The sequence below is a fragment of the Podarcis filfolensis genome (genome assembly GCF_964270895.1).
Source record: "Podarcis filfolensis genome assembly, chromosome: 11".
In the NCBI taxonomy this organism is placed as follows: Eukaryota; Metazoa; Chordata; class Lepidosauria; order Squamata; family Lacertidae; genus Podarcis; species Podarcis filfolensis.
The window spans coordinates 17,140,441-17,156,967 of record NC_139613.1 but is presented as its reverse complement, the minus strand read 5'-3'; the positions used below and the strand labels follow the sequence as shown (position 1 = coordinate 17,156,967).

The 16,527-nt window shown below is 42.2% G+C and overlaps 1 protein-coding gene across 1 annotated transcript in view; it reads right to left on the bottom strand.

The window, feature by feature from the left end:
- Positions 1-16,527, bottom strand: part of SLC1A3 (solute carrier family 1 member 3) — a 40,764-nt gene that overhangs the window by 22,058 nt on the left and 2,179 nt on the right. Inside the window, exon 3 of the mRNA XM_083575715.1 lies at positions 475-612. Within this exon, the coding sequence (XP_083431841.1) occupies positions 475-612 (138 nt within the window). The remainder of the gene's footprint in view (positions 1-474; positions 613-16,527) is intronic.

The window sequence follows — 16,527 nt, the reverse complement described above, 5'->3', positions numbered from 1 at the left end:
TTTAAGCCAGTGGGCACATTTGGTTTTTTAAGCAACTCAATTCTTTTCCCCTTCCTTGAATCAGCCCACACCTCACCTTTCCAAGGGAGCTGGGTAAAAGTCAGACCCAGTGGAGTTAATGAGCTGAAAGAGGAAGTGGGAAAGAGCATCACTCTTACAACTTCCTCCTTCAGCTCTATGTATTTTTCAAGGGAGAAAACGTAACCACCACTTTGTGATCAAGGGGTGCTCAATGAGAGGGGGTACTCAAAGGCTTTCTTGTGCCAAGGGAAGACCCCAAGGGGGACCACTGCACCCAGAGGTACCATGTTGATGGCCCCTGAATTATTTTACCAAGTATCTGAATCCTGGAGTTTGTGATTTTTCATGCACTCGGCTGTAGGCTTTCCTTTCTCTTTATCAACACAATGGCAAAAGGGAAAGAGAAAGCAGCAGCTGCTGCAAAACAGAAAAAGGGAAAAGATAAGAGTGTACCTGTTACTAAGCTGGATACAATGAGAGGCAAAACCAGCATCTGCAACATTCTCATTAAGAGTTCGCCTGGGAAGGAAAAGTACTTCACTTCTCGGTAGCTGAAGTGGTATGACCGAAGACCAAATCCAAGGATGATACCTGGGGAGAAAGTAAGGGAAAAAAATGAGACTACCATCTTCATCACAAATTGCATGTATTCAGGGTCAACTGAAAGGAGGCTCACGGAAGCTCTGAGCATACACTCAACAAACTTTCAAACTATCGAATACTTTGCTGAAATCAAGATAAATTATATCCACAGCATTCCTACAATCCACTAAGCTAGTTACCCAATAAAAAGGAAGGTAACATTAATCTGTTGGGATACAAATCCATGCTGACTCCTACTAATCACTGCATTATTACCAATATGTTTATAAATTGTCTCCATTATACTCTCCACCAGTATCAAAATATTTTCCGTTAACTCTTCCCTTCTCCCCTTTTTGGAGACTGGGGCAACATTTACCTGTCTCCAGTCCTGTGCTACCTCACCTGTTCTCCAAGATTTCTCAAAGAAGGTGGACAAATATTCTGGGCGTACACCAGCAAATTCCTTCCTTACACTAGACCTGAACACATTTAAGGTAGCTTTGTATTTCCTCACCTACACCTTAGCAATCATGAACCACAATCCTGACCTTCCTCTAGTTATGCTATTTATGCAAGGTTCCTTGGAGCAAGGCATTGGCAATTAATGCTCCGAGTTCACTTGCATGGGGCTTGCCCCTGAAGAGAAAAACCTCACAAACTTTTATTTCATTACAGTAACTTGACTTGCACTGAAGGTCACCACACATGAGTGCCCTGCTTACAGAAGCTTGGAAATAATCTTTTCAGACCTCTCTGTAGTGATTCTCCCTTCTCATCCTAAATAGGTCATGAGGCATGTTCACCTCAAGGAACCCTTGATGTTTTGCTCAGCACTATGGCCAGCACACACAAGGTGGTCCTGTGCACCAGCCTGGATTGTCCCCAAGGACATATATCTGTGCCAAGTGTAATGGGCAACTTGCTCCTGTTTGACCTCAGTGGCAATGGAAGGACAACTTTAAATTACAAACTCTGCAATGTGCAACAGCTGTGTGCTAAGTTCCTAACTATGCTAAATGTGCAACTTTGGGCAGAAGAGCAAAAAGATGCTGCGTGCATTTCCACTCCCACAGATCAGTGTGTGTTTCAGACAGAATCTAGAAATAGCCCAGATATAAAGAAAGCTCTTAGCAAATTCAGGGTCCGTAAGCTTTTTTTTTGCATCTTGCTGATGTGAACACAGTTTGTGCATAAGAAGGGCTTCACCCATCTGAAGACGTTGGATGCTGATGGATGCTTTGTTACCAATTCCCTTTTGCTACAGTCTCTCTCACAGCCCCCTTCATGGATCACTGCCTTGCCGTGGCGAAGGGGCTTGAATAACTCAGAGAAGCTGTGAGCTTTGCCGTGCAGGGCCACACAAGATGGACAGGTCATAGTGGAGAGTTTTGACCAAACGTGATCCACCTGGAGCAGGAACCGGCAAGCCACCCCAGTATCCCTGCCAAGAAAACTCCATGGACAAAGACAACAGGCATATAAAAGTTTTGACCAAACTGCGGGAGGCAGTGGAAGACAGGAGTGCCTGGAGTGCTCTGGTCCATGGGATCACGAAGAGTCGCACATGACTAAACGACTAAACAACAACTCTCACAGCACACCTTTCTGCACAACATAGAGAACACACTTCAGATTTCCTAGCTGAGCTCATCCTGTTTCTTGGGTACATGCTTGTAGAAACTAGCCTACTGCGCATAGGTAAATTTTGAATGCATTGCTCCACCTGTTTCCTCTGTCCTTGGCCCGCCATGGGCATGTGGACCTCAGAAGAGTGCCTGGGAGAGAATACGGCCCTCAGGATGAAAAAAGTCCCTAAATCCAGCTCAGGAACACAGCAGGAGGTAAAGGACTAAAGCACCCTGACTTCTACTCTGGGATCCCAACCCAGACTAGACTCCTTATGCTGGCTATTTCTGCAAAAAGAAATCCTGCACTCAGGGGCAAACAACATGATAATTGTCATGAGCTGTTTGACCCTCAACAGTACAACTGTACTCTACAGAGAAATGGAGGTGCTGAGTATCACTTAAGAGGACCTTAGCACACTGAAGGATCAGACGTAAATTGACTAGACCTGGAGCAAGCCCTTTTCAGTAAGAGTTTCAGGTTTCCAAATAATTTGTGAGCCTTTCAAAGGAACAAAGGCTTGTAAGAAATACCCCAAAGCTGTTCTACAGGCTTTGCCTTGACCTTTCACATCAGTGGGGTAGAAAAAGCAAATATTCAGAGAGAGCACGGGAGAAGCACATATTTTCATATAATTAAAAAAAAAACCCAATCCATGCCCTGATTGTTTTCTGGAGAACAATTTATTCCAGTTTTAATATAATGCAGAATTAGAAATGTACTTAAAAGATTCAGCTGTGTATAACCACCAAAAAGAACAGAATAAAATATAAAGCCTTTTTATTCTATTTTATACTTTTTCATGTTAATGGACAGACATTAGGTTTAAGTGAGTTTTTAAAAGGCAGCTCTGCCATGTTATTAGTTACAGCTTGGTAATACTTCTATTTGTTTGACCACAGGCCATGCAAGATGATGACAAACAATAAGCACATCAGATGAATAATTACAGAATGATAAAACTACAGAACTATGAAACCAGTTTCGAGGCAAGCATTCAATAGATTGCTGCATGTAAACTTGCTTATCCAAAATCAAATCTTTTACCAAACTCTGATCACACCTAAAAGCCTATCCCAGGCATCCCCAATCTTCGGCCCTCCAGATGTTTTGGACTACAATTCCCATCATCCCTGACCACTGGTCCTGTTAGCTAGGGATCATGGGAGTTGTAGGCCAAAACATCTGGAGGGCCGCAGGTTGGGGATGCCTGGCCTATCCTATGAAATGTCTATGGGTCAAACAACTGGGTTCTGTGAAGCTCCTGAACAGCAATGAAACCATGTAGCTACACTGCATCCTCTTTTATTCTATTAAAGTTGTATCACATTTTTCATTTAAAACAAATCCAAGAGCAAATAATAAAAAAGCAGTAGACAAGCAATGAAAATAACCATCTACATACAGCAGTAACAAAATTATCACATCTGTGAAAATAACCCAGCCAATTCTACCTTCAATTAACCCAGTCTATGTCAATTAAAACGTTTATATAGGTGGTGGATAACCATCAAGGTTGTTGTTTTTAACATTTATTTATTTGAATTGACTTGCTAGTCTCTTAGTCCAAAAAAGTCTCTAAGAGACTCACACAAAGGGGAGGAGGCATAATGTACAAAACAATAAATGTCAATAAAACCATTTCAATAACCCACATGGAAACCCAGCAGAGAAATAAAGAAAACTAAAGCACCTAGAACCTTTTCTCCAATAGTCCTTCAACTAACTTGTCCATCATCCATCTTTTGATTACAATGAGAGATGGTGGACATTTTAGCCTGGTAGCCTAAAGGATGTTAATGAAGGCACCAGGCAGACCAAACTGAGGAGAGCATTCCACAAATTGAGGTGCCACAGATGACAAAGCCCTCTCACTTGTTGCCGCACAACAATGTGGCACTATTAGGAGGGCATCCCAGCCAGATTTACAGCAATGGCAGGTGCATAAGGGAGTAGGGACTCCATCAGGTATCCTGGTCTGAAGCAGTGTAGGGCTTTATGTCAACACAAGCACTTGAACTTGGCTTGGTAGTACACTGGTAGCCATTGTACCTATTTCAGAACTGGTGTGACATGTACTCACCAGTCTGCTCCAGTCAGCAGCCCCACACAGAGTGCACTGCAATAATCAATTTGTGAAGTTACCACTGCATGGATCACTGTGGCCAAGTTATCCCTGGCTAGGAATGGCCCTAGATGGCACACCAACTAAAGCTGGCCAAGAGCACTTCAAACCCTATGGAGGCTACCAGCATGTCCATTGGCAATTCTAGATTGAAGAGTATCAACAGACTACGTAGCTGTTCCTTATAGGGGGCTGCAACCCCATTCAGAACCTGCCCAATTCCCAGTCATGGGAACCTTCAATTCACAGGGCCACCATCTTATCAGGATTCAGTCTCAGCTCATTGGCCCTCATACAGTCCATTGCCAGAACCACAAACTGACCAAGAAGTTGTCTTGCCTCTCCTAACTCAGGTGAAAAAACGTAACAGCTGTGCATCATTAGCAAGACTGTGTCCCCGCGACAGGGTGAGCTCCCGTTGCTTGGTCCCTGCTCCTGCCAACCTAACAGTTCGAAAGCACATCAAAGTGCAAGTAGATAAATAGGTACTGCTCCGGCGGGAAAGTAAACAGCGTTTCTGTGCGCTGCTCTGGTTCGCCAGAAGTGGCTTAGTCATGCTGGCCACATGACCTGGAAGCTGTACGCCAGCTCCCTCGGCCAATAAAGCGAGATGAGCGCCGCAACCCCAGAGTCGGTCATGACTGGACCTAATGGTCAGGAGCCCCTTTACCTTTATGACAAAAAACCCTTACCTGTCCACATTCACACAAACATCACCAGCCCACTTATTTGCACCTTACCCTCTGCCACAAATATTGATATCTACCGTTCCACTCCGATAGCCTTTTTCCACACATTCACTATGCAGGCCTTACTAAAACCCTACCCACTTGTGAAAAGTGGGGCAAGGGGGGAGGACATGCTCCTCGGTTCTCCACCCTCCATCTTGTTATCAATGTCAGCCCAACATGGCTTCCGGCTGAATGTCTGCAGTGCGGAGTCTGGTGGACTTCCCTGCACAATTTAGAAGCTTGATCACAAAGGGAATTTCATGACGGAGAAGGGGGGAACAAGACTGAGGTCACACAAAAGACTTGGTCCAGCAGGCACAACGTTTTATTAATGGACTCTTTCTAGAAATACCAAACATGATCCTTACAAGGCATTTGGAGGTACTTGGCTTTCTCCAAATCATACACAGCATTTAAAAAATAATTATTAATGTTAAATATCTATATAGTGTTTCTGTGGTATATCTGATTGATACCTGCCTCACCTGTGAAGGTGATGGCACTGAGAACTGGTCCTCAGGGGTGGACTTTAAAGAACAGGGAGGTTTGGAACGGGCAGTCCTTCAGATAACATGAGCCCAAGATAGGGAAGATCCCCCCCTTTAAACAATGTGATAAATGTTATGTCAACTTTGTCTCTTTATATTTCAAAGTTGCAGGCAATGTCTAGCATTTGAGCCCTATTTTGGTGTAGGTGCCATTTATTTATTTCCCAATACAACACTGTCTGAAACACAACTGTGGCCATAAAAATACACAGAACCCAACCTGAGCCAATGGATTCAAGTTATAAGACATATAGGACTTTATATGTTAACATGAGCTCCTTGAACTGAATCAGGAAACCGGAAACCGGTGAGCATTGTTTTAACAACAGAAAGCTACCCATGCCGATCAATTATGTGGTGGCCATGTTCTGAACACGGGGATGTTTCCAAGGAGAGCCCCAATACATCGTAGCAGCCAAATCTTCACCTAGGGCATGGGTAAGTGTGACAAGAGGGTCTGGAGCTGGAGAAAGCAAAATCATTCCCCTGATAGCACCTGGGCATCTAAAGTAAGGGCCAGAGCTAACAGTCCTCCTAAGCTGCAAAACTGGTCTTTCAGGGGAAGTGCAACCCCATCCAGGAAAAGGCTGAACATCACTTATCAGATCCATTAAAACACCCAACTAGCAGGATTTCCAACATTGGTATTTTGCTTCAATTTCTTACCCCATCATTCAAACCATTACTGATTCCAGGCACCCGCTCAGCACTTCCATCACCTCATCTGACTCAGATGAAAAGGTGATAATGGAGTCCTGCATTTTAGTGATCTATTGGTGACACTTCAGCCCAAACCTCTGAACAGCCTCATATACATTTAGATCAAGGTAGCCAATAGGGTGCCCTCCATATGTTGTTGGACTACAACCCATATCATCTTTGGCCACTGGCCATGCTGCCTGGGAGTTGTAGTTCAACATTACATAGAAGGAACCACATTGTCTGACCCCTCTTTTAGGTGTCTACCACCTATCCAATGAACTAAAACCAGCTTTTCTTTCTGACCCAAGAAAAGGGGAATATAATTTAAAGTCAAAGAAACCAAAACTACAGCTCAGAAGGCTATTTTTAATGTTTTCTTTTTCCTTTCATATTTCAACAACACATCTGAGCCCAAAGACTACATGGCTGCTTGCAGGGTAATAAGCACAAAATTGGGCAACTGCAGAACTTTTAACAGTGTCTTCTTGGTACAGTGAGCTGTGGCAAAAAGCCCTGGCAGAAAAATAATAATCATGTACCAACTTAAATTAGCTGGAGGCAAAGATAAAATATTATATTTTCATATAGTGTAGTTTGATTTTATCTCACATGCAAATCAGGGACACATGCAGCAGCATTTATTACAGCCTCTCTCCAAATGATGGAAAAGAGACTAAGTATACACTGTAATATTATGATGAAGAATACAGAAAAGGTCCAAGTTGCCAGTGGAGGTTACATAAATGTTTACCTACACAGAGATGAAAAATATGTTACATGCATTGCCTTCTGTTAGTAATTGCAAGATGTAACCCTGCTGATTTTGTTTATTGTTGTTTGTTTTTGCAGTCTGGATTTTTATTTTTAAAAAATACATGCCTCTTTGAGTTGTCCTGCATCTGTTTAAATTTGCGGCACTAATTCACATCAGTTAAACCTGTGCAGGACAATCTTAGATTTGTAAGTCTCACCAACTTCAATAGGGCTTACTTCCCGGAAAGCATTGTGTAGGATTGCTTAGTTTGTTAATCTACTGATTAAGATGAGTAAAGCTAGCAGACCTACATAATTTAAAATAGTTATTTTACCACAATAAAATGTATTTAGCAGCTGACTGGTCTAGATTTTTGGAACTCTCATAAGACCCAAAGGATCCAGGTAGGATACATTGGGTGATGGGAAGAAAAAGGAGGAGTGGTTTTTAAAAGCAATGCAAACTTGGGATGGAATTCGTTTTGATATGTCATCCAAAATGATGTCCTCTTGTGCAGGGAAGTGTCAGAGATGTGTTATCTTAGTAGAAATAATGATGCTTCCTATCCAAAATAAACCAGCTGGAAGAACATGGGCAAAAACTAACGAGAAAGATGAATTTATGGCTAGAAGGATAATCTATTTAAAAGAGGTGCACTATGCAGAGAGAATGAAAGGGCAATATAATATAATTCCTCCTCGCGCCATTTATTTATTACACATATAACCCACTTAGGTCCTCTAAGGAAGTCCAATAACAGTAAGATTTAGCTTGGTTTTATTTCAGTTTTGCCCAATTCTTTTCACTCCCTTTGATAAACATACACATCCAATTCAGTGGATAAGTTCAGATGTTGTGGCCAAACCAAGCTTTGTCTACCCAGACTGTTCTTCAGGCTTTTGTGTAACCTCCTCCTTTCTTATGCACCAGTTCCCTCTTTGGTTTGCAATAACTATAGTTTGACAAGACATCCCAATTTTTTAAAATTATGGCTGTTTCAAACTACAGCTTGGTTTTGAGAATGGGATATCAATTTGAACTGACTTTCCAATTCTGATAATAACAATAGTTTGCTCAAAGCCCAGGGAATGATCTGGGAGTGCCCAATAGGCTACTGTTTTTCTGGAGCCCAAAAGGTGTAGACTTGGTTAGGAGATTGCTGGGAGTTCCAATAAGATAGCAGTATTTTAGAAACCCCATAGTTTGCCCTATTAGTCATCATGGCAATTTATAGTTATCATGAAGCAGGAAATGAGCGAGGGAACCACAGCATGCAAACCCAAGACATGGCCCTGAAGACCACCCATGGTGTGGTTGTGAGCCAGGCCGCTATTAGCAAACTATTGTGTTCTTCTTATTCATTATGAAAAATAATCAAAATATACTGTATGAAGTCAAGAATCACACAAAGAAGCATGAGCTTGCAATAAAACAACTCCCTCCTTATTAAGGCAATTGAAGAGCTTTCTATGGAAACTAATAATGTAAGAATTGCAGGTGGTGCTAAATTATCATCTTACTCAGCAGCCAAGATGATGCCTCTCTTACTGTTTGTTCCAGCATTCAGTGGATTCCAGCATTCAATATGTATATTACAAAAACAGGATAGTATACCTCTGGATAGTAGGTAATACAAAGATCGTTAACATCTTGCTAACTTTCCTAGCTAATAGCTATTGCAAGACTGTTCTCTGTCAAAACCCATTCTTGAACAATCTGTCTTATTTAGCAACACAGCACCATCTTGGGATCAGTTCTGTATGTTATTCCATGTGAAGAATAACTAGACAAGGAAAGAAAAATGTAACCATGCCCTGCTAGGAACATCATCCAAAAAACCAAACCAAAATCTGAAAAAATAGCTGGCACAAAAGACAGTAACATCAAATGCTTGCGAGCAAAGGAAAGTCTTGAGCTGGTACTAAAAATATTGTAGTGTTGGTGCCAGATGGGGAGAGCATTTCATAAGTAGGGGCTCTTCCTCTTTGCCTCCATCTAAACCACCAAATAAACTCACTCCAGAATTTTCATAATGTCATAAACTTTCATAATGTCATAAACTTCAGATGTAGTTGCCGCCCCTAAACTAAGAAGCATCCCAAATGTTTCTTTATAAGGAAGCTAGTCCAAGCTCTTGATGGAGAACTTGCATTCCTCCAAATATTGCTGGACTTGAACTCTGTCATGACTAATGACTTGGGGACCCAGCCATGCATAGTGGGGACTGTTGAGGAGAAGGTTCTGGCATCTTCCTTGAGGGAAGAACACCAGCACCTCATTCAGGGCCCCAGAGAACACATCTCTACCACCATACCTTGACTCAGAGGAAAAGCCCCTGCAGAACATCTGTCTCCCTAGTCTCACAGAAGCCATAGACTGCAATATAAGGTGACGACTCTTCAACCAGACAGCCTGCTCTTTCAGGGAGGTAAAGCCTAGCACACGACAGGTCTGGTCAGACATAAGGTTCTGGTTGGCCCCACAAGGGACATCATCATAAGGTTCTGGTTGGCCCCACAAGGGACATCATCTCCAGTAGCTGCATTAGTAGGGCCCCTTGGAGCTGTCCAAGGTTCTGTACACTCTCTTCTTTACCTCAGCATTGCCAGCTTCCCCTGGGACCCTCAAGTGCCCACCAAACTGGACCAATGCCCATGAATCCTGACCATTGACCATGCTGAATGAGGCTGATGGGAGAAGGAGTCCAACAGGTTCTGGGGAGCCTTAATGGATTGAGCCTTTGTAATGTACATCAAGGGGGAAAGGAAGAAGGCACAAGAGACAGAACTCAAAGGATTACAATGTTATACTAAGTTAACTGAATGTACAACTTGATGTTTCTAGTTCAGCTGTAATAGTTTTCAACCTTTCACAAACGATGAAAGGAGTTGCTTAAATTAAGCTTGCAATCAGTCTGTGCTAATTGGTTAAACTGGAGCTAAGGCAAATTGTTGCAGAAAGGTAACCAGTTCTAATGTTCTTTTGAGGCCTTAAGCCCTGAGTGAAACCAGGTGCTAAAATCTGAGCAAAACATGATGCCAAACTTAAGTCTCACACTGAAGTCAGAGCTTTCTCCATACAGAGTAAGCAAAAATAAACTATGTTGGAGGTCAGCTGGTTGGAGACGAGGCAAGCAGTAAATCAAAACAAGAGCTGCTAAAGGCAACATATCTCTTGGATAAGTTGAGACGGAACTGACCTGGCTACCTGGGAGGTATTTATAGGAATCATGGGGCATTAAAATTTAGAGAATCAATGTGGTGCAGATGATAGTGTCACACAAGGCGATCCATGTCCAAATCTATGTTCAGTCATAAAGTTCATGTGGTCACCTTGAGCCCCTTACTGCCTCTTAGCCTCACTTCGCCTCACAGCAGGTTAGTGATTATAAAATGGAGGAGGTATTTCTTATTGATTGTAGATGGAGTTTATTACTACCTGGTCCAAAGAAAGAGAAAAATGGCAAAGTTTTGGCTCGAGCAGAGATGAGAAACCTGTGACCCTCTAGACCATTGCCATGCTGGCTGGGACTCCCTCGGAAGGTGCCGGAATCTCCTTCCTTTTTAAGCAGAGGTTGGGTGGCCATCTGTCATGGATGCTTTGGTTGAGATTCCTGCATTGCAAGGGGTTGGACTAGATCAGCCTTTCTCAACTTATGGGGCCACAGCTCAGGGATGATGGGAGTTGTAGTCCAACAACATCTGAGGACCCACAGGTTGAGAACCGCTGGACCAGATGATCCTCAGAGTCCCTTCCAATTCTATGATTCTATGATTCTGTTGTTCACTGCTAGACCAGACAGGATAGCAGAATCATTACAGGTGGCAGCTACCGCCTCATCACAGCAGAACTGCTATCCCTTAAAGCATCTGCAAAATGAAGTGCCCCTTGCTTTAGGTGCTTCAGGTTCTATGCTACCATTGCTGCTTGGTGCTGGATCTGGCCACAGGAACATGAGACTTTTCCCTATACAGTGGTACCTCAGGTTACATATGCTTCAGGTTACAGACTCTGCTAACCCAGAAATAGTACCTCGGGTTAAGAACTTTGCTTCAGAATGAGAACAGAAATAGCGTGGCAGCGGCACGGCAACAGCCGGAGGCCCCATTAGCTAAAGTGGTGCTTCAGGTTAAGAACACTTTAGGTTAAGAACGGACCTCCAGAACGAATTAAGTATGTAACCAGAGGTACCACTGTACTGATCCTGTTAGTCACCATGAATTAGCAGTGGCTGTAATGAGGATTGCCTGGCTGAATATTTACATAGTTATCATGCTGCTGGCACTCACAATTCAGATTGCTCACCACACACGGTATCTTTGCTTCCATTTTACTGTGCATTAATGAAACCCACTAAAATATTCCTTATATGAGAGAAATATTTTCATCCTGGTGTTAACCATTAGGTCTCCTCCTCCTCCTCGGTTTTTCCTGATGGTGCAAAGTGCCCTTAACTCAAGCTCGGCTCTCTATTTAGAAATAGCGCTCCTCTGTGAAGTATAAATATCCATCCTTTCCCTCACCACTTCTTTCCAGTTTTTACCCCTTCACCCCCAAAAATCATGACCAGTAAGAATGGTTTTCCTTTTCAGAAAGAAATTCTCAATGCTCTGCACCAAGGTTGCAGAACCTGTGACCCTACAGAAGCTGTTGGACTCCAACTTCCATCATCCCTGACCACTGACCACAAATCTGGGGCTGATAGGAACTGAGTCTAACACCACCTGATGGGCCGTGGGTCCCCCATTCTTGCTCAATGCATTCCTGATTAAAATAGACAATATCCATGCAGAAAGAGAGAGAAAACCCAAACTCATAGGATTCCAGAAGATGACAATGTAAGATTGCATTGCAATTGGCCTGGTTGATCCATTTACAAAACATCCATGGTACAAAATCAGATATTTTGCAAGTGAGGCAAACTAAATTAGCCTGCAAATCAACATCTTAAGACTATCATATATTGCTGATTTGACTTTACTACACTATTTTATAGAATGGATGTCTGATCAGGGTCTACATTGCTATGTTTTAGACCTATGCTTCAAGCTTTCTTATTCATGCAGACTTTCCCTGCCATAGTTGCCCGTGCCGTTGAAGATATTTTGCTCTTTTTCTGTATTGTATTTTGCATATACCGTAATTCCAGGTTTTAAAATGCACATTGCTCATGTATTTTAAAACATTAAGCGGTATAGAAATTCCAACAAACAAATAAATTCAACAAGTAAGTCCTTGTATCAGCAACATTCTTTTTCTCATCTTCTTTCTCCCTCTCTTTTTCTTAAAGAGGAGGAAGATTTCCGCAAAATTCAAAAGTTAAATCACTGTATAGGCACTGCTACTGCATGGATCCCGCCCCGCAAAGTTAAATTACTTAAACTCAGTCCTCCAATGAACCATTTGCAAATGTGTTTCTTTGAGATTGTATGCCAAGACCTGCAATTCTACCAAAATCATTCAGGTTTTTTTTTTGGGGGGGACACTAGAAAGGCTCATTTCCAAATTGTAATAGACATTGCAGAATATGTTAGCACACTAGAAAGATTTCACATCAAAACTTTGAATGTTGCAATTCAAGGTTTCTATGCTGTCCAATATGACTGACAAGACAGGAAGCAGCTCATACGAAATCATCCCCAGTGGTTTCTCAAACATGTACAATGTTGATTTCTGTTTTACTGTGACAAATGGAAACACCAAACAAAATAGCTGTTGGTTCTGATGTTCAGCTTGGTTCTGGGGAAAACAACGGCTCATCCCATACCACACGCAGAGCTTACAGAATCTCTCTCTTTTTTGGGGGTGGGGGAGTGCACAGCAGGTAAATCTAAGCTATCCTTAGAGGAACTGGGCATGAAAGGACTTTCTTTAAGCGAATCTACCTGTCCTTTTGGTTCCTCTTTACAATGCAGAAAGTTTTTCCCATTGAAACTATCACCCTTAATTCTGTAGCCACTCTTAATAATTGTAGGCATAGGTTTCCAGACAATTTTTGTGATTGCTTAGAGTTCCACAACAAAATGTGTGTGTGTGTGTTAGATAATATCAATCCATTAGTCTATGATTCTATACGGGGACCCATCTAAGGGCATATATATATGATGATGCTAGACTGATAATCCGTTAAAACCATAGGGTTCTAAGCCTATTCAATGCCCAAAGAGAGATTTCCTGAAAGGCGTGCGAGACAGTCTTTGCATTCTGAAGGAAATGCAATTCTTAAAATCACTCACCAATATTTATTTTGAATGAAAGGTGTATCCACATAGAAACAGTTAGGATTTTGATGGTTACATTTCCAATACCTAAACAGTGACATCCTGTAGACCTTATTTGCAGCATAGCCTTACATAGGTCTATTCAAGCCCCACTGAATTCAGTGAGGCACGCTCCCAGGTAACGTAAGAAGAGACTGCAGGATCAGGCCAATGGCCCATCTAGTCTAGCACCCTGTTCCCATAGTGGCAAACCAGATGCCAGTGGGAAACCAGGGAACGGGACCCAAACACTAGAACGATCTCCACTCCTGTGGTTTCCAGCAACTGGGATACAATGGCATTACTGTCTCCAACCATGGAGGCAGAGAATAACCATCATGGCTGGTAGCCATCAGTAGCTGCCACCTCCACAAATTTTCCGAACCCTTTTAAAGCCATCTAAGTTGGTAGCTACCATGGCCTCCTGAAACTATGCACCACTTGAAGAAATTTTATTTGTGCTGAATCTTCCAATGCTCAGCCTCACTGGATGTCCATGTTCTAGTGAAGGGGTGGCCAACTCCCAAGAGACTGTGATCTACTCACAGAGTTAAAAACTGGCAGTGATCTACGCCCTTTTGGGGGTTCAGGTCAAAGTTGTTTAGCTTTTCTTAGGTGGGGAAACCCTGTTTTTGTGGGGTTCAGGTCAAAGTTGTTTGAGGGGAGCCAGTGATCTACCACAGATGTCCAGTGATCTACCGGTAGATCACGATCTACCTGTTGGACGTGCCTGTTCTAGTGTTATGAATGGGATAAAAACTCCCCCCCTCATTTTCTCCATGTTATGCATCCTTTTTATAAACTTTTTTCATGACACCTCTTACTTGCCTTTTCTTTAAACCAAATCAATACGTCACACACACTGCAGTCTAGGGGAGTCACTCTGTCCCCTTGACCATTTTGGTTGCCCATTTCTGAACCTTTTCCTACTCTACAATATCCTTTTTGCGGTGAGGTGACCAGAATCATACATAGTATTCCTAGTGCAGCCACACCATACATTTGTATAACAACATTACGATATCAGTAGTTTTATTTTAAATTCCTTTTTCTAATTATTCCCAGCGTTGAACTCTTAAGTCATTCACGAACAAGTTAAAAGAACAAGTTCCAATACCCATCCTTGGGGGTACTAATTTTTCTACGTCCCTTCGTTCAGAGAAATGTCAATTCATTCCCACTCCCTGCTTCCTGCTTAACCAATTCCTGATCCACAGGAGGACCTCTCCTCTTTTCCCTTAATTGCTAAGCATACTCAGGGGTCCTTGTTGAAAACTTTTTGGAAGTCCAAGTACATTATATTAACTCTAATCGGTTTGTGAGACAGGTTCAGGGTCAGAGGTTTTCAGCTTTACTTTTTCCTGAAGTACCACATCCTCCCTCGAAGACATAAGCTTCCTCTTGGGAGTCCAATTTGTTTCTTAAGACGAATCATGGCATAAATTAACTAGAAGTTTTTGCTTGGAAGCCCAACTGCATTGGTTCACACCCAACTGGGCCATTAAAATGTAATGACGAAAAGGGTGGGAAGCTTGGGACACAATCTGCACGTAGTGCAAACTTTGGGAAAGTGGTCCTGGATTCTGTGCATCTTCTCACTGAACCAGACACCCCTATTAGCATCCTTGTGAAATTCCCACAGGAATATATCCGTGATGTGCAATCTTAGGAAGAAAGCTGGGTCAGCCTCTTTCGCTGTATTCGGCAGCCTTTCTGTCTTGTTTTTAATAATAGCCAACACCTGATACTCTCCAAAATAAAGAATGCGACTCTCCAGAGTGCAAATGATTTTTGTTTGCAGAAAGCAGAACCCCAGAAATCAAATATTTTCATACACACCACACTTTCTTGAATTCTTTTCTTCCTATAAAAATATTTTCTCACAAAAGGAACCCGACAGCGATGGCTCAGAAAGCTACTTTAGGCGTGCCTAAGGAGTTGGACGGGCCTGGTGGGATCAAAATGGTTTTTCATTTGAATGGTGGATGAGAACGCTGTATCTTTTTAATGTTTCAAAAAGAGATTTGCCATGAGGCAAATGGGGACTACCAGCCCAAAGTCTTCTTGCCACGTAGAACTAGTGACCACACTGTTCTGTGGATTCAGGCCACTATAAATTCTTATCTGAAGTTTTTTTAAAATATATATATATTTGGGTGGATTGTAAACACAGCAAGGAAAATTCCCAAGCCAACTTTTTTCTTTCATCTCACCGGAGATATTCAAAATATATAAAAAGTGCAAACATTGCCCTAATCAGCTTTGTAAACAAAACCCAATCAGGTTACCTTCCATAACCATTATGCAGGTATATATCTTAATAGCTACTGAATTGCATGAGTAACACACAGATTTCTTAAAAAACCCCAAAACCAAACAAACCATAAACTCCTGACCTTGGCTGTGTGGCTGTAATTCTTTAACTGTGAGGGGGGGAAATAGCTTAATATTGAGGCTGTTATGTTCTCATTTTTGGATCTTGACTTCGTTCAAAATTAAGAGACACTGGAAACTTTGCTCTAAGAGCTACCAACTGGAATTTAAGCATGAACACCAGCAAAGGAAGATCAGCCTGACCCAAACAGGGTATAACAAATGCTTATAACTCAACACTTCGTTCTGGCCTCAAGTAACTGATTTCCTCTCCTCTACCTTTCTTTCCCTTTACTCCTCTTCCCTTTTGAGTCCTGCCTTTTTAGATTGTAAGTCTGATGGCTGGCCTCTTTCACTCTCTTTTTATTGAAGTGAGCTGCTTGGGGAGACAATAGTTGTCTGAAAAGGTCTGAGAAGCAGGATAAAAATATAGTAAATAAATACGTAAGAGAAACACACCCTTGGGAAATTGCGCTGAGGCAGTAGCCAATTTTCTTTAATTGTTAAGACGGATTAAGGGCTCATAAAAAGCTGCTTCTAATTAAGGGCTTTTTTTTAGGAATCAGTAAAATAACTCAACCATTTTCCTTCTGATTTAACCCCCTTTGAGCTCTACTGATTTAAAACACGGAGCAGTGCAACTGCAGTCAGAACTGCAAACCTGACCATCAACAGGGAAACTTTCACCAACTCCTGAACAACCCAGAGTGTTTGGATAGAAAACTTTCCAAGCCGGCAAGTTCTTCTCAACGGGGAAGAAAGCGGACAACAGCAACCGCTCTGTCCAAGTGATGTTTTTTCA